General features: G+C 39.6%; 1 protein-coding gene across 1 annotated transcript in view; it reads left to right on the top strand.

Annotated features, from left to right (window-relative positions):
• The first annotated feature begins 581 nt into the window (after nt 1-581).
• The window catches only part of WDR36 (WD repeat domain 36), a 32544-nt gene continuing 13885 nt past the window's right edge, over nt 582-19240 (top strand). Inside the window, exons 1-16 of the mRNA XM_059492782.1 lie at nt 582-728; nt 1973-2000; nt 4819-4919; nt 5408-5525; nt 6397-6529; nt 7385-7439; nt 7976-8108; nt 9039-9214; nt 9704-9824; nt 11218-11283; nt 12247-12330; nt 13750-13904; nt 15002-15116; nt 16322-16487; nt 16765-16873; nt 17634-17713. Coding sequence (XP_059348765.1) covers nt 582-728; nt 1973-2000; nt 4819-4919; nt 5408-5525; nt 6397-6529; nt 7385-7439; nt 7976-8108; nt 9039-9214; nt 9704-9824; nt 11218-11283; nt 12247-12330; nt 13750-13904; nt 15002-15116; nt 16322-16487; nt 16765-16873; nt 17634-17713 — 1787 coding nt within the window. The remainder of the gene's footprint in view (nt 729-1972; nt 2001-4818; nt 4920-5407; nt 5526-6396; nt 6530-7384; nt 7440-7975; nt 8109-9038; nt 9215-9703; nt 9825-11217; nt 11284-12246; nt 12331-13749; nt 13905-15001; nt 15117-16321; nt 16488-16764; nt 16874-17633; nt 17714-19240) is intronic.

Below are 19240 nucleotides of genomic sequence, written 5' to 3'. Positions count from 1 at the left end.
CCTGAGGGTTGGTTTTTGGGTTTTGTTTTTGGTTTTTTTTTTGGTTTTTTTTTTTTAATATCCATAATTTATTAAAAACAAACAAACAAACAAACAAACAAAACAACAACCCACATACAAAACCACCACCACAAAAACTCAAAACAGACACCTCGGGAAGTTCAGAGGCTCCCGAGGCGGGTGTCTCGAGGGATGCGCCATCGGAGATGGGCTCACCTCGCGCCCCGCTGCCGCCTCTGCGGCGGGACCGCCCGCAACCGCACCTGGTGCTTTGCCACGGCAAAGGGGATAACGAAATGAAGACTAAAAGGGGATACAAAAATGAAGAATAAAAGGAAAAAAAAAACCAACAAAAAACCACCGCGCAGTCGCGGCTGCGTGGAATGTTTGCGGCAGAGTTGGCGGCATCGCGCCCGTGCGCGGCGTGCGGCGCGGAGCCGGGGCGGAGCGGGGCCGGGGCGGAGCGAGGCCGCCTTCGGCGGCGCACGGCGGGGCGGGGCGGGGCGGCGGAAGCGGGCGGGCGGGCGCTTCCTGCGGGAGGGCGGGCGGATGCGGACGCGGACGGGGACACGTGCGGAGCGATGGCGCGGGAGGGCGCGGGGCTCTTCGCCGCGTTCCGGGTGCTCGGCCGCTTCAGCGGGCACGTCCCGCACGTCCTGCGCTACCACGGCCGCCACCGCGAGTTCTACGTGGCCGTGGCCGTCGGGCGCAGCGTGCACACCTACAATGTGAGTACGCGGCGTCCCGGTCCCCGCTCCTTTTTCCCGGCCTCCTTCCCGCTCCCACCGGCCGTGGGGAGGCGGGGGCCGTGCAGAGAGGTCTGCCTCTTCCTGCCCTCCCCCTCCGCCCTCGCCGTCGTGATGCGGGAGCGTGTGCGGGGCTGCGGCGCCCCGGTGCCGCTCCTCTGCTGCCGGCCTGACCGGGAGGGAGGGAGGCTGGGAGGCTGCCGGCTGAACAGGCCGCGAATGAGCTCGTTCAGCCATGTGGGCAGCCCTAGCCGGTGCGGCACGGCCCATTCGTCGGGAGCGCCCAGCTACTGAACCTTTTCCTTCATCAGGAGATAAATCAAGCCCGCTCTGGTTTAGCGTTTGAGGGTTACGCTTTAGGGGCGGGGGGCCCTCAGATCCTGTTAAAACTCCTGTATGAGAACGGATCAGCACAGTTGAGCTCAGCAAGATGAAAGCCTGTGATGCGGACTCGGTTTTTTTGCGGTGTAGAATCCTATACCCCTGAAGGTTGGAAAGGGCCTCTGGAGATCACCCAGACCAAACCCCCTGCCAAGGACGGGTCACCTAGAGCAGGTTACAGTGGAAGGTGTTTAGGTGGGTTTGGAATGCCTCAAAAGAGGGAGACTCCGTGACTTCCCGGGGCTCAGCCAAAGCGTTTTCACTGTGTAGGATGCAGTACAGCACAGAACTGAGCTGAGTACAGCTAACACCTGAGTGCAGACATCAGGGATCTTCCTCTGCTTCTGTGGCACCTTTTTGCGTTCACTCCTGTCAGTCTTCTTCACAGCCTTTGAATAGAGTAGTGATCATCACTGGCAGAGATGGCTAGGTGTTTGCAACTAAAGCAAAATCTCTGTAAACAGAGATAAAATTAGAATACAGGGTGGTTGTGGTGAAAATAAGGTAGAAGCAGAGATGATGTGGAAATGATGGTACCCAAACTGCTCAGGATGCCTAAACACGTCCTTAAGTTTCCTATGCATTAGGATAAAATACATCAGGAAGCACAACTTACTGTTGATGAGTAGTTGTCTTTTGGCAAATGTATTGTCCCATTCCTTTTGACCTGCTGCCTGTGTGTTTTTCAGTAGACAGTGTTCTAAACTGCAATGAGTAATCTTCCTGGTTTATGAAGTATCAAATACATTGTCTGATCTAGGTTAATTCCTAGAATTTTTAATTTACTTATACCAAATTCATTGCAACCAGTCACTAAAAATGCATTTTTAACATTTTCATTGCAGGTGAAGAAGCTTGGTATTGTTGCTGTGAGTAAGTATTCATAAATTGTTAATTCATCTTATTTTGTTGGGTTTTTTTTTAAACATGTCCAACATCTGCACTTCATTTTCAACTAAAAAACAAGAAAATAAATTGTACTTGCTAATATTTACACTGAAATATATTAAAAGAAGTCTCAGAAATCTAAAATACCGGTTTGTAAATAAGACTACTGTTGAAACTGAAATTTAGTTTTCTTAGAGACATACCTTTTGAACCTTCTGTTCTTACCATCTTGTTCTTCCAAAAACACCTCTAAGCCGTAAGGATTGATTGCACAGTGAATAAAGCTCAATTATTAATTTATTGAATTAATTTCACATCCCTTTTTTGTTGTTTTTGTGATTATTAGAAGACTCTTATAGGAGAAAAATAATTACATGAAGAAAATAGATGTGGATGCCTTCAGGGGGTGTAAGGAGTTGGTTGTGCTGGTGGATACAAAGGATATGGATTGGTGGCTGGACACTCACTTGGCCTTTGGTGGCAGTGCACCCTGGGTGTCAGCAGCAGGGCCCACATTCTTCAGCACCATCCCCAGCAGCCAGGGTGATGAGGCAGCATGCACCCCTAGGATAAGCTTGCAGAGGATGCTGTTTTAGGAGGAGGAGCTGACACCCAGAATGGCAAAGTTTTGGTCCAGGGAGCTGCTGCAAAACATGAATCCTGGGCCAGCAGGAGCCTTGCCAAGTCTGGCGAGGACAAGTGCAGAATCCTGCTGCACGGAGCAGCTGGGAGCTGACTGGCCCATGGCATCCTGCTGCGGAGAAGCTGGAACTGTGCTGGTGCCAGGCTGAGTGCGCACCAGAGACACGGTAACTGTGGGTAAGGCAGGCTGGGTGTCAAACCTCATCGGGAATGCATCCAGCAGATCAGGCAAAGCTCTTCTCCCCCGGCACCTCACGCCAGTGGGGCCGTGGCTGGACTGCAGCACCCTGTTAGTGCGGTTCTGTCCCTTCCACAGCTTCCCTTCCTCCTGCAGGAGACATGCTGAGGAGCACGAGAGTGTCTACAGCAAGCAGTATGGAAAGAGGCATTGGAGTAGCTGGGTCTGCTTAGTGCTAAGAAGGGCAAGATTCAGGGTGACCCAGAGGGTGCCTGAAGGGCAGAAGGATGGTGGGGTTGGATTTGTGCTGATGGTGGTGGACAGAGCAGCAAGGGGCAACACCCACAGACTGCTGAGACCCTGAGAGGGTCACAGTGGAGGGTAGGAAAAATGTCCCAAAGAAGTAACTGTGGTACAATGTAGAACTTGAGGAGAACTCCTTCCACGGAAGTGTTCAAGACTCAGCTGGGCGCAGCTGCAGCTAACCCAGTCTAGTACTGGAGCTAAACTTTGTGAGGAGCTGGTGGCATGTTGAACCAGTTGATTTCCAAAGCTCCCTTTCACTTGACACTTACACGATTCAGAGGTATGCTCTCTGTCTTGAAAAGCAGGGACTTTACTTCTGTCTGCCACAAAGCTTTTACAGAGATGTCATATGTAAAATATTTTCTATTAATAGATGATCTGTAAATTTGAGAAAAAATGTCACACAACCAGGACTAGATTAAGATTTCAGCTATGCATTTTTAAAGGTATAAACAAATTAACTTTTCATCTTGCAAAGTGATAAAAACATTGCATATTCTGTTCTTCAGTGGGCTACATCTTCTTACATGATGTAGTCATCTAAGCTTTTTGAGAAATTGAAATGTTTGCATACAAAATTGTGATTGAAAAAAATGAATGCTGTGCCTCCCATATTTTTATGTGCTGTTGGTTTGTAGATGTTATGTGGTTGATGCTCTGAACTTTTTAACTTGGGTCTGCCTAAAACTGTCTTAGCCTAAGCAGCCTTTCATGCAGCTCCTGTGGAGTGCCAGGTGTCTGTAACCTGGTTGTAAGCCTCAGTCACTTCAGGGGTGCTGTGGGAAGATATGTTCAAACAAATGAAACCTCATGGAGTGCAACCTTATTTTATGTTCTTATTTTAGTTCTCCTTTTGAAGCTGTGCTGCAGTACAGCAGAGGGTGCAGTTTTCTTTTTGCCTGCTAACAATTCGCGGTACAGAGCACCTTTGTGGGAAAGGCTGCTGTGTGACCATGCTAGTTTTTTTGTTTCATAGGTGCACTCCCACAGTGATTTTTGACCTAGTGTTTCTCTGCAGAAGTGTAAAGTGCTTTAGTAATTTACGTTTTTATATTTCCTTGGATTGAGAGTATTATTCCCTATAGTAATTTGTTTTCCTTTTTTCTACTATTTGGGACCACACCAGCAGCTTCTCAGTGTGGTTTGGAACTTTGATTCTTTTACCTTTTGGGCTAGTAAAGTAAATATACCGATTTTAGATACTCTTTCTGAACCAGTCATGAGGTAAGGAATGAGATGTATTCTTAGAGCATTAAATTCTTTGTGTGATCAGGAGATAGGTGCAGGAGTGAGTCACTAACTGCTAGGCCTGCAGAATAACTTAACCTAATAAGCATTGCTAATGTTGAGACTTTAATCATCTGTTTTTTCAGCCCTCACAGAGCTAATGTGTACCTTTACTTACAGAGATATTTCACTGATTTATTTTTAAGTGCTTTTCAAAATAACAGCCTTATGTTCTTCCAGTCTTATCTTACTTATGATGTTGTTATTGGTGTAATGTTTTGTAGTAATATTTGCATGCTTCTGAAATGTGTGTATTTCTCTAAAATTCAACATGATGTTCGAACAGAGGGTTTTCTTTGTGGGTCACTGTTCCCAAGAAATACACTGTCAAGCTTTCTGTCTTGCTAGGAACCTGAAACTCATTTATCTTTTCTGTTGTTTGATTAACAGGTAACGCTTTGCCACAGGACATCACATGTTTGGCAGCAGATCGCATGCTGATATTTGCTTCATATGACAATATTCTCCATGCTTTTGCCAGGAACAAAGAGGTTTCTGTTACCTTACTTATTACTCAGTAGTACAAAACAGTTGTGTAGTGTCTGTGGTATCAAGGCAGTTAATTTTCTCTGAATGCCTGTTTCTGTAGCTGTTTGGTACCTTCAGTTTTAGGGAAATTAGCTGTAAAACGAGGAGTTAAAACCTTAAACTGGAACGTAAGAGCAAATTCCATAATGCCGAACTATGTTTTACTTATAAATTGGAATAATTAAGTAGCTATTTAAAGATTGAAAAAATCATCAATTCACATAAGCTAAATTAATTGAAAATAAATAATTAAAAATCCCTAGCTAGCATATTTTTCAAACAGTTTTAAATATCAGATACAATTATCTCTGTTGCATTTCAAGTTGTGTGTCCTTTCCATGAATTTTATTTGAACTTGTTGCTGACATCTTTTAGCTGTCCTCAAGTATTATGTTAACGTGGTATTCTACCTTAACAGCTTATTAGAAGCATTTCTATTTTGAAATTATAGGTGGTTCATACCTATGAAGGCCACAAGGCGAGGATACACCTTCTACAGCCTTTTGGTGATCATGTCATCTCTGTGGATGTTGATAATGTTCTTATTGTTTGGAATATACAGTCAGAAGGTGAGAGATTTTATTTTTTTTGCTGCTTTATAGGATAGCACTGTTAGACATTCGGTAATTTAGGAAGAATGTTTTTTTTTTAAATGCACACATTCAGAAGCAATTATCCTTAAAAAAGAAAATTCTTACATGATCATGCTATTTAAGTCCTAATCCTGCAGTAACGTTTCATTAATGGATACTCTGCCATGTGCAGAGGCTCAGTGAGATTCCGTGTAGATGTAAAAGAGAATGATTATATGAAACTTACGTTTTAGTGTTCCATTTTCTTGTAAAGGCTGTGATAGAGCAGCTTTGGCATTATTTCTAATTCTTGTAATTCCTTGGTATCTAACAGACTGGGTGTGACTAAATGCTAATGAATAATCTTTTCATATGTGTCAGCATCTTCTCATGCCATTTTCAAGTGCTTTGTGAAATTGTGCTTCAGGACCCCAAACATGTTTCTTTAGAAAGCATTCATTGGTGTCACCAGTGTTATTCTCTGCGTGCTGGTTGTTGAAAGTGTTTGTAACCAGGTTTAGAGGTTTGGAGTTGCTATAACAAACAGGCATTCTAATCAGATGAGGTGTTTTGCTCAGGCAGGAGCAGGAATCCCTCAGAAAGATATAAATCAGACAAAGATATGGTATTGCCAGTATTGTTGTACTGGATAGACTTACAGGGAAAAAATACACCTTCAAGCAAACAGATGTTTACATGGTAAAGGCATTTAGTCTTTTCTGTTACGTGTTAGCTAATCCTGTAAGAAAAGCCAGTTACAGATTTGAAGAGTTAAACATCTATCCTGCTTTTACATTTGCAAAGGGAGTACAAGCCTGCAGATTTGTAGGGGTAGCCACACTAACACTGTTTCTTGCTGTTTTTGCAGAAGAATATCTTCAGATAGATTTTGATAAAGCCACTTTTGCAGTTTCTGCACTTCTGCACCCCAGCACCTATCTGAATAAAATTCTCCTTGGGAGTGAACAAGGAACCTTGCAGCTATGGAATATAAGATCCAAGTAAGATTCCTGATACTTTGGCTGTGCTTAATGCTCCAAGTAGTTTGATAGGCAACAAATGATACTGTTAAGTGTGGAATCTTTTACTGACTTCTGGCACAAGTTTTCAGTTGGTATATTTCCAGGAACAAGGAATGCTGCTGCTCCCTGAATGCTGATGCCTTTCAGGTTGTGTGTTGTAAGAGTAATCTCCTTGCAAAATGTCAGGGGTTGTTCAGGAATTTTTTTTTTTTAATTTCTTGGAATCACATAGCTTTCACATGAAAGCTTTTGAAATAATAGTAAAAACATGTTCAGACCTCCTGCCTCCCATCTTCCAAGCTTGATTTTTTTGGTTGTTGTGGGTCCGAGGAAGTGCTGGCAGGTAGAGTAGAGGTAATTACTAGCATTTAAGCTTAGATTCAGGTAAGAGATGCATAGGCATGCAGTTGTCTCTGAGCGTGTCCCAGTAGATCATCACCCATAATGTCAGTGTTTCATTCCTACCATGAGCAGCTGCTTTTCTAAATCATGAAAGTTACAGGTACAGTGGGCTTCATTGCAAGTTAATGTTCATGCTGCAAACACGTGTTAAGTCAACTTGCATAAATCAGTGTTTCATTCTCCTAAGTCAGCTTGCCATGATATCACAGATATTTCATTTTTTCATATGTTCATGGCATATAGTTATTTCATTGTTCTGGTATTAATACACAACACTGCCTTTTCAATAAAATTTAGCCATAAGTTTTATTTTTAACCTTACTTCTTAGTATCACAGGCTTTCTGTATCAGTACATATAAAGCAATCACTGTGTCACAGAAAATCCCTAAGGGTTAATTGATTTATGAGTTTTTTATGTTTTTTTTTCACAGCAAACTCTTGTACTTGTTTCCAGGATGGGGCTTAGCAGTCACAACTCTTGAACAAGTTAGTATTTTTCGTTATCTTTTATTTTCACATGTAATTGGTCGAGAACAGCAGGCAAAATATTGTTGTTTAAAATTGCATCAGTAAAGATGGCATGTATTCTCCCAGGTAATTATAGTAACCCTCTCTGGACTGAAGGTTTATTATCTCCTCCTTCTCTATTCCTAGTTCTGTTTTATTTGGCATCTTACCTGTTTTGTGTTCATTGTATCTATAGTCTTCACTGAATGATGTCATGAAGTCACAGAGATTTCAAGATGCAGGTGTATCATGAAGCTTCATGATACTGGTAGTTTTTTTGCCAAATTTGTTTTGCTTTGGAGTTTGATAAAGTGTAGATTTTGTTGATTCAGTAAAAGATTTTGTAATGTATTTGCTATAATTATTTTTTAGATACAAAAGTAAGTTAAAACTTACCAGTAGCATTGATGACAGCTGGTGGAAATGGTCAGAGTTGTCTAGGATAAAACTCACAAAAGCTCTGTTTTTCACAGTAGTCCCAGCTTCTGGAAACAGAATTTTTTCATTTCTTGCAGGCTCCAGCAGTGGATGTTGTTGCTGTCGGCCTTGTATCTGGTCATATCATTGTACATAATATTAAGTTTGATGAAACTCTGATGAAATTTCAACAGGACTGGGGTCCCATCACAGCAATATCTTTTCGTACAGGTAAGTCCTAGTGTTTTAAGTGAAAATATGTATGAAAGCACTAAGACTAAAGAAATGGAGGACAACATTTGTGATAAAACATTTCAGAATCAAATTTGTGCTGACAGTTTCAGTTTTCAAAGGCTGAAGGTAGTCTAGAAAAGGTGAGATCATGCATTTTTGTCATGCTAGGTGTTTTATTGCATTTTCTTGTGTTTTTATTGCATAGAAAGTGATATACAGTATACTTGAAAAGAAAAGTTTGTTGACAGTGTGCCAAGAGCTGATACAGTACACAATTGTCAGAGGTATTGTAATCAGTACATCCTGCTTTAGTGTCCATACCTACTGCTCAGCAGTGTCTTTCCCCCCCCAAATGTTAATAGTTGGGTGAATGCTGAATGGATGTTACTGGGGAATCTTGACTTGTATTCACAGCTTTTTCTTGTCTAACAAACATGTCCTGATTATTAGAGCTAGTTACTCTAATGTTGATCCTGCCTGCAGAGCTTGATACCGAAGCTAATCTCTCATTTGAATAATCTTGTGAATCTTAACAGAATATAGATTGAGTGCAGACCCTGTTGAGGAGGAATGATACAGGAGAAAATTGTGGAAAGATTTGTGAGAAGTAGAAAGAGAGCCTTTTTGTGTCAATACCTATTGTGTTTTCAAGCAAAATCTCTAGCTCTGATTGCCGGATTTAGAGATTTTATTGTTCTCTGATATGAAAAATTAGTATTTTTTTAATCAGTGAGTTTTGTTTCTTTTCTGATAGACATACTACAATATTTCTGTTAAAACCTATATTATTTCTAGCATCAACTTGAGATTTCTTTTTCCTTATGATTGTAGATTTGCCTAGCATCAGATTTAAGATGTGACAAGACATTAGGGATGAGCTGAATGTCAATAAGCAAACTTTTTGAACTTTTTTTTTTTTTTGAGCAGATGGACACCCAATAATGGCAGCTGGAAGCCCAGTTGGACACATTGCTTTGTGGGATCTAGAAGAGAAGAGGCTGATGTGTCAGATGCAAGATGCCCATTCCACAGCAATAGCTGGCATGACATTTGTCCCTGGAGAGCCACTTCTTATTACTAATGGTGCTGATAATGCTCTACGGGTGAGTTACAATCTCTGCTGCTCTCTGAAACCGATACAACAAAATTCAAGTTGCTGGTCTGAGTTGGACTGTAGTGGACAGAAGATTTGCTGCTATGTTGTCATTGCTTCATTTACTGCTTTGTAGTACCCTTGAAGAACAAAGCTTTGGATCCACATTTCCAGAACCACACTTTACATCCCAGTATGCTTTTAAATCTTGATCCATTTTGATAATGTTTTGGATCATAAGCAGTTGCTGCTGATAAAAGTCCCTTATGCTGCATGTCCTCTGATGCCACTGGGCTTTGGTGGAAGGGCAGAATGAACAGCAGGAAACAAATAAGGTGATGTGATGGAAGCTTCCAAAGTTTGAGGGTTAAGGCTGAAAGCCAGTGTGTGAAGTTGGCCGCACCAGCTCCCAGAGAAACACGTTCTGCTGACAAGAGGTACAGTTATTGGCAAGGCAGTGTTTGTCAGCCTGGTTTTTTCTGCTTATTTTGGGGTGCAGGTTTGGATTTTTGATGGGCCTGGTGGTACAGGTCGTGTACTGAGAAGCCGAATGGGACATAGTGCACCACCAACAAAAATCAGATATCACGGGCAAAATGGAGAGCAGATTCTTAGTGCAGGTATGAGTTTCCATTCTTCTTCAGTCTGCTTTCTTGCTGTGATAAAGAAAATGTGCAGAGCTAAGTGTCTTTGTTTTATTAATTCATTAGATTATATTTCAAGTGTTGTATGTGTTTATGAAACACAGTAAGTGGCTAACATAAACAACATTATTTATTACTGTAACAAAGTGTTTCACTAGAGTTTTCCTACTCTAGTAGGAAAGTAGTGTTTCCCTAGAGTAGCACATCAGCAAGCTGAAAAGTACTTGAAAGGAGAATAGCAAAGGAGCTGCTCTTTTCATCCATATTTATATATTTGATGAATAAAAATGGTTTTGTTATTTTCTGAGCAGGTATTAGCTGGTCAGAATGAAACCTGTAATCAACTCAAAAAATTTGATTGTGGCAGGGGAAAAATAAGCAGTGTAATGCATTTAGTAACTACTTTTTCCTCTAGTTTGATCAAGCTTTGTGGCTTGCACTGTCTTTGTAATATATTGCAGCATACTTGTATCGTAATACATATTTTCAGGGTTGATTTTTACTGAGATATTAATCTAAGAGTGTAAAATTGCATAAGTGACTACCTTTCCTTAGAAACTAGCATATTTAAAAAGACCCCTTAGGCGAGGGAAGTGCTGGTGTTTTACCCTAGACCACTTAAGTGATGAGATGATAGAGACTCGTCATCTGGTCTCTAATTACTCTTAAGAAATTAATTGTTTGTATGGCCTACTTTTGAAAGCATTACACTACCTGTACTAAAATCTCTTGCGAGTCATCCAGCTAGTGACTTGCGTTCATGTAATGAGTTATTGTCTGTATTTCAGCTCACACCAGACAAACCACAATCTCAATCTTAAGTATTGCTTAAAAAATCTTCACATTTGCTTTTTCAGTGGTGAGGGCACAAACACAACCTTTACAATGAAAAGGGACTTGACCTTTGAGATCTGATGTATCTGCAGTGCGGAGAGACTGACACTCTGCCCTCCTTTCTGAAACAGTGATCAGACTTTGTGCAGCAGAAGTGAGTTAGGGTTGCCTTTCATGGGCTACTGGTTTACTTAGAAGAGGCATCTCCTCAGATTAACTTCATAAAATTTCATTAATGTCACGAACATTACAGAGTCAGACGAATTGAACATAGAAAAGATGTCTGTGAAGAGGGGTCATTCTGATAATGTGCAGGGCAGAGTTGTAAGAATGGGATGTAGGCCACAGAAAATTAGGTTCCATTAGTTCTGCCACTTAGAGTGTATCTGTATTTATTCTTGGACCAGAATTTTTAGTAAATACCTTATTACAGTGTTTGAAGTTGCTTATTGCTTACTTTTTACTTTTCTTGCTCAATAGCTTGTATGTAAAGTTGATTTTTGCCCTTCACTGCTCTTTGCTAATACTTTCTTAGGTCAAGATGGAACATTGCAATCTTTTTCAACTGTGCATGAAAAGTTCAATAAAAGTTTAGGACGTGGTAAGTATCTCAGTCAAAGTACAAACACAGGTGAAAAAAGAAGGCCAGAAAAGCATATATGTAAATGTTAGTCAGGCCTTATTTTCATTTCAGCTGTTGTATAAAACCTAATCACCTCACCTTATTCTGCAGACTCAGTCCTTCCTGCAATAAGTGTGCTGCTGTATTTGATTATTCTTTAAAAAAGAGCTTTCTGATCCTGGCAGTGTATGTTACTTCACTGTGGGAAACACTGTGCATGATTTTTGTATGACATTTTAATGTCACCTGGCTGCACCAGCTCCCATTTCAGCATATGTAATTGCAGCTTTTTACCCTGTTTCCATTCTGTTCAATTGACTAAATTATTAGCCAGTTCTTATTTCTTGGCTTGAGTTCTTTTGATTCAGTGTACAGGTGTACAGTTTGACTTAAGCACAACTTGCACATCATGCCATGGTAAAGAAACACTTTCATTTGGGAGAGAAAGGATCAGAAAAATTCAAATAATTCTTAGTTTTAATTATCTGTCCATGTTGTTAGATATGTATTTGGACCTGTTTAAAAAGATGCATTAAAATGAATTTGGGCATTAATTTGAAATTCAGTGTTCTTAGGTTACTGAAAGGTCTGGGTGCTGTTTATTGCTTTATATAGTCATGTCTATTTTCATTTCATCACATTTTCAGCTGTGATGGGGGAACCTTTGCCTCAGGATTTCAGCACAAGATCCTGGAACAAGTAGATTGAGTAGTGAATTCACAGCTGTGGATGTAGAAGTCTGGTGATTTGCTTAGCATTGCATGAATTTTAACACAAACTATTAGTGTTCTTAGCTTTACAAACCTAGGGAACAGGGTTGTGTTTATTAAAGTCAAATGTTTCTAAATTTAAAAGGAGCTTTGCATTTTGTTAACAGTCCCTTTTAAACCATTACTCTCAGTTCTGACAATGAGACTAAGTCCCTTAATTTCTATTTTTAAGGTTCAATTAATAAAAAGAAATCAAAAAAGAAAGGCCTTAAGCTGGATACAATGGCACTTCCACCAATTACAGCCTTTGCTTCAGGTGAGTGGTCTTTGACATAGGTTGCAAATTAAATGTGAATATGTTATCTTCATGTATGAATTTCAGTTTTTAACCCTCAAAACACTATTGTTTTGGAAGCACATGCTATATTTAGATTACTCTGTGATCTTTCATGAGCTACTGAGTGACAGTTAAAAATTGTGTTTGACTTGGTAAACTGTTCCAATATCTCAAAAAGAGCATTTTATGTTAAAACATCCTTATCTGGCTCTTGGCTTGAAAATCTCCTGCATGGGAACCAAAATCTACAGATATACATATTATTTCAGGTTGCAGAACCAGCAGCTAGGTGGAGAATGATCTTTGTCAGCTGAGGAAGTCTTAGTTACGCTTACAGTTGATTTTGAGTCCTCAGTACACTTATTTGAGTCATTTTTTAAAGCTGAATTTCAAGTAGTCAGTTCATTTGTAATTCAGTATGCAAATAATGATTCTAACTTCTTTAGGCAGAATTACAATTATATTTGCTTCATCAAAATGTGCTTCTTTGAATTAATGACCTCCTCTTCAGACTTGAAATCTCTTTTGTCAGAAGTGTAGGTATTCTCTCTTCTGAGGGTGTTTTATTGTTTCCTATGTTGAAAGATCTGGATTTACAATTTTGTGGAGCCATTTGACTTATGTGGTATTCACTGCCTGTACACTCTTGTTGCAAATATGTGTGTAAATTTTTAAGATTTATATTTGAAATTAATTAATTTTAAAATTCATATTAGAGCTGCCTGTATTTGAAGATTTAAAACTTCCACTTACTTAAATACATTGTTCTCTTTGTTCCATTAAGTGAACCAGTTTGTATCTTGTTTTAAGCTTTTAAGTTCTAGAAGTACCTAATTTAAAGCTCTCAATTTTTTTACATTTCCAGGAAAAAATCAAGCTTGCTCATTGTTTAGATCTCCATATATCATATTTGACTACAAAGTTTGGATACTGAGCTTTTGATAAACAATTTTCCTGGAAACACAAAAGAAGTATTTTGCTATGAGAAGCAGATTTATTTCTTAAACCTGACATTATCTGGTGGCTTCTGCTGCTTCAACAGCTGAAGAAAAAGTTAAGGACACTCAGCTGGAAATGTATAAGATTGAGCAGTCTAAACCATTTAAACCAGTTTAAAACATTTACATTGAATTATGCATTTCCAGCTGCAGAGGTTAAAATGTGCAAAGACACAAGCATAATGTGCAAAACAGTGCTTGAGGTTTTGTTTTAACATTATATTTACACTACACATGTACAGCTGTTTGCCCTGTGGTATTTCTGAGTGGTGGCTTTTTGAGTGTGCAACAAGAGCACTAAATATGAACCGTTCTGTCTAAAGGTACTTTAAAATATCAAGAGAACTGAAGTTTGACATTGGAGTTACTGTTTCTAAAAGGACTCTGTGTTTCCCTGCAGAGGTGGCACATCAGAGTGACTGGGATGGTATTGTTGCCTGCCATCAGGGGTATATAACCTGTACAACCTGGAACTATCAGAAAACCTCCATGGGAGCTCACAAACTGAGGCCAGAAGAATTCAGCAAACACAAACCTATTGACATATATGCAACAGTAAGTCTACTTAGGATAAGATTCACACTCTATGTATCCTATTTTGATTCCTGTTGGTACAGAAATAATGCTTGGAATGAAAAAGCACTGTGTCCAGTGAGCGGTTTGTAACGCTGATGGTCTTACAAAAAGCTGTTCTTTTCCCCTAAACATTCAGGTTAAAATGCACTTATTTTCTGGCTCAGAGAGGTGGTTGGTGCTTACCTTTAGTCTCTCACAACAATATAGAGTTGTCTCTATGCCTGTACTGATTAACTTACTCTGAGAATGAGATTGCTGAAGATTCTGAGCTTTTTTTTGGCAGTATAGGGAAGTGTATTTCCAAATTGCAAGAAGGGTATTATCTCAAAAATCCCTTACAACTTGAGCTAGTCACAATTGTGTCAAACACACAGTGAAGGGGATACAAATGTTTGCTGAGGTTTACCAGCTTTTTAAAGGAGGAATTGCTGAGGCACCCCACATTTACTAGGGGTTAATGCAACTCCTATGTCTTGTGATACATGGTTTTTTGACATTTTGCTTAGTAGTTGGGTGTTAGATAAATTAAATTGTAAATATCCAGTTTTCTTTTGATTCTACTAGATTCTAGTAGAATCTACTAGATTCTTTGGACTGTATCTTTCCAAAGAAATGTAGACTGTTGTTTCTTTGTTTCTTCCTATTGAAACTCTCTGTGACCTCACCCTAACTTGGGTGCGTATTGGTACCACGGGCATTGAAAGAGCAGTTGCCATGCTTGCCGTTTGTCTTAAGGATTGAATTTGTGGCAATCTTTATTATTTAATTTACAATGCTGATAATATTACCTATGGCTTCTTTTGGATGCCTCTAAGCTAGCATTTCATTATCTTTCACAACCATGCATTGCCATATTTATTACTTGTTGAGTATTTGTTCATTTTAAGAGCTTCTCCCTCTGCTTTCTTGAGATGTAATTTATTTGTTTTGTGCAGGTTTCCCCAAATATGTACTAGTGTTTTGTATTCCCAATATGCTGTGTACTTCTAGCAACTTCACTACTTGACAGACACCTAAAGAGTGATTTTCATAGGTGCTTTGTGTTGTTGATTGATTTTTTTTTATTCCCTTTAAAGGCAGTTGACATTACATCGTGTGGTAATTTTGCTGTAATTGGGATGTCAACTGGACAGGTAGATGTGTATAACATGCAGTCTGGCATTCACAGAGGGCATTATGGCAAAGAAACAGGTAAGGGCTCTTAAACTTCCCAACCACTGGCACTTAACAGAGCAGCAGTCACCTCGTGTTCTGTCATCATGAAAATTCAGTGTAGGATCTGAGCTGAATTTGGGATGCATTTCAGTTTTTCTAGTTATGGTGCCCTATCCTTTCTTGCAGTCAGAAACCTGACTTGAAGGACAGGATCCTTGATAATTTTAACAGCTCTGATGTTAACATATCCTTGGTTTTATTTAAAACAAAGTTGTCAGTTACCACAATGATTAGCACTTAAATGAGATGCTCTGGCCTCCACTCTTTTTGAGATAGTCACATTTTCAGTATTTGGCTTCTTGTTTTATAGTATTCTATCTCCTAGATAAATGCTCCCATCTGTTTTGTGCCCCCTGCTTAGAAATGAAAGGAAAATTGAAGTCCTGAGCAAGTCCAGCTCTTTGCATATGGTGTTATTTTTAATTACCCATCTGCAAATTTAGCACATAATGTGACTGTGCCCTGACATTTTCTTTTAGAGTTGCATACATATATATTTTATGTATATTCCATATACTCTCATACATGGTTTTTACATACTCGTGATCTGAATTTTTTTTGTTTTAGAAACAAGGAAAGAGTCCTGCTGAGCCCTTAAGATTACTGGATTTCTAAAAGCCGCCTAGCTTAGCAAACATGAAGTAGTCTCGTTGGTTGATAGTGGGATGAATTTTCTAGATTAGCTTACTGGCCAATAGCCCTAGGTATAGATTAAGAAATAAAACTGATGCAAAACTAGAGGAGCTATGTCTTGTCTTTACACTGCAGTGTGAAGCAGCTTTGGAAGACTCCCAGTTTTTGTGCCTGAACTGAAGTTGTAAATTTTGTCTGGAGTGGTGGTTCCTCTTGGAGGCATCCCTGAAGTGATTCAAAAATCCCTCAAATCTCACAATCACAAAAACTTCCCCAAACTGAAAGCAGAAATAAGAGCTAACACTCATCTTCAATTGCACTTCTTACTTGTATTCTAGGTGTTTACTTGAAATCCATTTGGTTTGTGTAGAGGTAAAAAAAAACTTAGAATGCTGGATCATCTTGACAAGTGGCTTTCAGATTGCCGTATGCTTGCTGATCATTCATTGTAGTCAGGCAAAGATAAACAAAACAGAGTTTGGTATTCAACTGATTTCTGTGCTAAGTTTAAATTCTGAAATAATACCCTTTTTTCTCTTGATTTGCAGCACATGAAGGAGCCGTTAGAGGGGTAGCTGTGGATGGATTGAACCAGCTGGTAATCACAGCTGGTAGTGAAGGATTAATTAAATTTTGGAAATTCAAAATGAAAGATCTGGTTTATTCCACTGAACTTTCTTCTTCTCCAAGTGGAATTCTGCTGCACAGAGACAGGTAAGAAACTGAAGTTATTTCATGTGTACAGCGTTTGGTGAACATATTTCTCTAGAATGGCAACCAGTATTCTTGATTAGAATGTATTAGAATTTGTTCTTCTAATGCTTTGAAATACAACTGACTAGTACACAGAGGATGACAGGACATTTTATTAGACTGAAGGAATGTAAGACTTGTTATTTTTAGGATAAAAGATACCTGGAACAATGTTAGGATGTTTTTATTTTTTGTCTCTTGAGTATTCTCTCTCATGTGTGTTGATGTTTCTCGGCAGTGGTATTCTGGGAATTGCCTTTGATGACTTCACTATTAGTGTTTTGGATATAGAAACCAGGAAGATTGTCAGGACATTCTCAGGACACCATGGACGGATTAATGACATGGTAATTGTTAACCCATTTCCTGTAACAGGTGCCATACACAGATACCTAACAGATTTTACAGCTGGTGGATTTCTCTGCATTTATTAAATCACTGGGTTCACTCTGTGAGCAGTAAAGCTGTAGTTCAGCTTCACAGCACTTTTAGCCACGTTAGTTTGGAAATGTAAAGTGGCCAAATTGCCATCTCTTTTTTAATGTGCTTTGTGATTTAACTGTAGCTTTTAACTGTAACAGCAAGCTGAGTTGGGGGTCAAACAAAACAAAGCATGAGAATAATGAAAATTGCATTGAGGAGCAAAACTGCAGAAATCTCAGCTGTGTATATAAAAAAGATGAGCAAACTGAAAACATCTGAGATAATGCAGCACATGGATAATTCCTTATTTACATCTTATGTAATAGTTCATTGTACTGTTAACTGAAATAGTTTTTAGCTTAAAATTTATTTATAAATGCCACTAAAATAGTATTTACTTGACTTACTCAACTTTATGCTTAGAAATAGGTTTTTACCATGAACATAAAAGTGAGGACTGAAGCACTGTGGCTAACAGTGAGATACACCTTGTGTTTTATGTTTGAGCCTGTTCTTAAAAAGCTTCTGGTTTTGTTCTTTCTTCATTTCCAGTAGTGTTACTGTCAGTTTTGCCTTTTGGCCATACCATTTCACCTGGGTTTTAGGGAGCAGTCTGATCTTGGCAGGGCCTCCTGTGGGGACTGGCTTATTGGTTGTGCCATTAAATTGACTATTTTATTGTAGACTTTCAGTCCTGATGGTCATTGGCTGATAACTTCATCAATGGACTGTTCCATTAAGACTTGGGACCTTCCCTCTGGATGGTGAGTAAATTTTAAAACATACAGCACAAGAAATAATCCCCTTTCTGATAAATGGCAGAAAGCTTTCTGGCTTGATTATCTATCACCAGATGTGACAGTTGAAGTTGCACATGGTAAAACAATTCTGCCCACTATTTTAATTGTATTCAGTGCTAGCAATGCATGTCTTTTTCTGGGTCTACAGAATAACACTGCCGTGAAGGTCTGTTGATGACACCTGGAGTTTCCATGTACTGTGAATGAGTGTGAATTTGTTCTTTGTCTGGGAGCAGCACTGTAATCAAAAGGGCAAGAGATTGCTTAAGGTGAATTGTGATGTGCTGAAGTGTTGACAGGATCAAAGAGTGGTTGGAGTTGGAAGTAAAGATCCAGTCCAACTATTTTGATATGGAAAGGAACTTTTCTCACTGGATCAGGTTACTCAGTGCCCCAGCTTAGCCTTGAGCACCTCCAGGGCTGGGCCGTGCACTGCTTGTTTATGCAACCTGTTACAGTGCTCAACCACCCTCATTGTAAGAAAATTCCGCCCTGCATCCCATCTAAACCCATGGCCTTTCAGTTCAAAGCTGCTGCCCCTTGTTCTGTCACCACAGGCCTTGTTAAAAAGTCTCTCTGAGTCTTCCTTGTAAGCTCCCTTTAATATTGAGAGGCCACAAGGTTGTCTCCCCCAGAGCCTTCTGTTCTCCAGGGTGAAGAACCCCACAGCTCTCTCATTTTCCTGATAGGAAATGTGTTCCAGGCCTTGAGTCATTTTCCTGGAGCTGCTCTAAGTTCATGTATCTTGTTCTGGGGCCCCCAGAGTTGGATGCAGTCAGTACTCCAGTTGGTTTTGTAAAGAGAAGCCTGTTTTCACTTACATTCATTTTAACAACACAACATAGCTTTACATCAGTTATATTTTTCATTTGTTTGTACTTGCAACTGCCAAAAATGCTCTCTTGTGACCCACCATGAGTAGTCTTCTCCCAGAATAAAGTTTGGCTGAGAAGTAGGCAAGTACGCACAAGAAGTTCAGGAGCCCAGAAAAAAACAGGCTGAGAAATAACTTTGCGTTCTGCCAGTGCATTCTTTCAGCAGCATATCAGATAGTTTTGTTTTTTTGTTTTTTTTTTTAATTTAAGGTAGTGCTGTGCAGTGTGCAGCTCTGGTGGTTGTGCCTGGAGCTGAAAGGTTTCAGTTTGATTGATTAGTTTTGTTGACATGGTTTGGTAAATAATTTTGTATACTAATAGTTTTGTAAAAGTTCTCATTTTACTCCCAGAAGTGCATTGCATCTCAACAAACAATTGGCCTGTTCTTGCATGATGAGAGCCACTAAAATAGTCTAAAATAGGACAGGATGGGTATCGTGTGCCTTCTTCCTATGCATGGGAAGGAAATTAGCACTCTGGTCTTCATCTTTCTAACACTATTTCCCTTGCAAAGTAATATGCCTACAAAAAATTGCAGCATTAACTAATATCAGTTTCTTCTGGTTTTCATTTCTTCAATAACCTAATACTTTACAATAAGAATCTATTTATAATG

The sequence above is a fragment of the Ammospiza nelsoni genome, chromosome Z (assembly GCF_027579445.1).
Source record: "Ammospiza nelsoni isolate bAmmNel1 chromosome Z, bAmmNel1.pri, whole genome shotgun sequence".
NCBI lineage: Eukaryota > Metazoa > Chordata > Aves > Passeriformes > Passerellidae > Ammospiza > Ammospiza nelsoni.
This window is presented reverse-complemented; position numbering and strand designations above follow the sequence as displayed.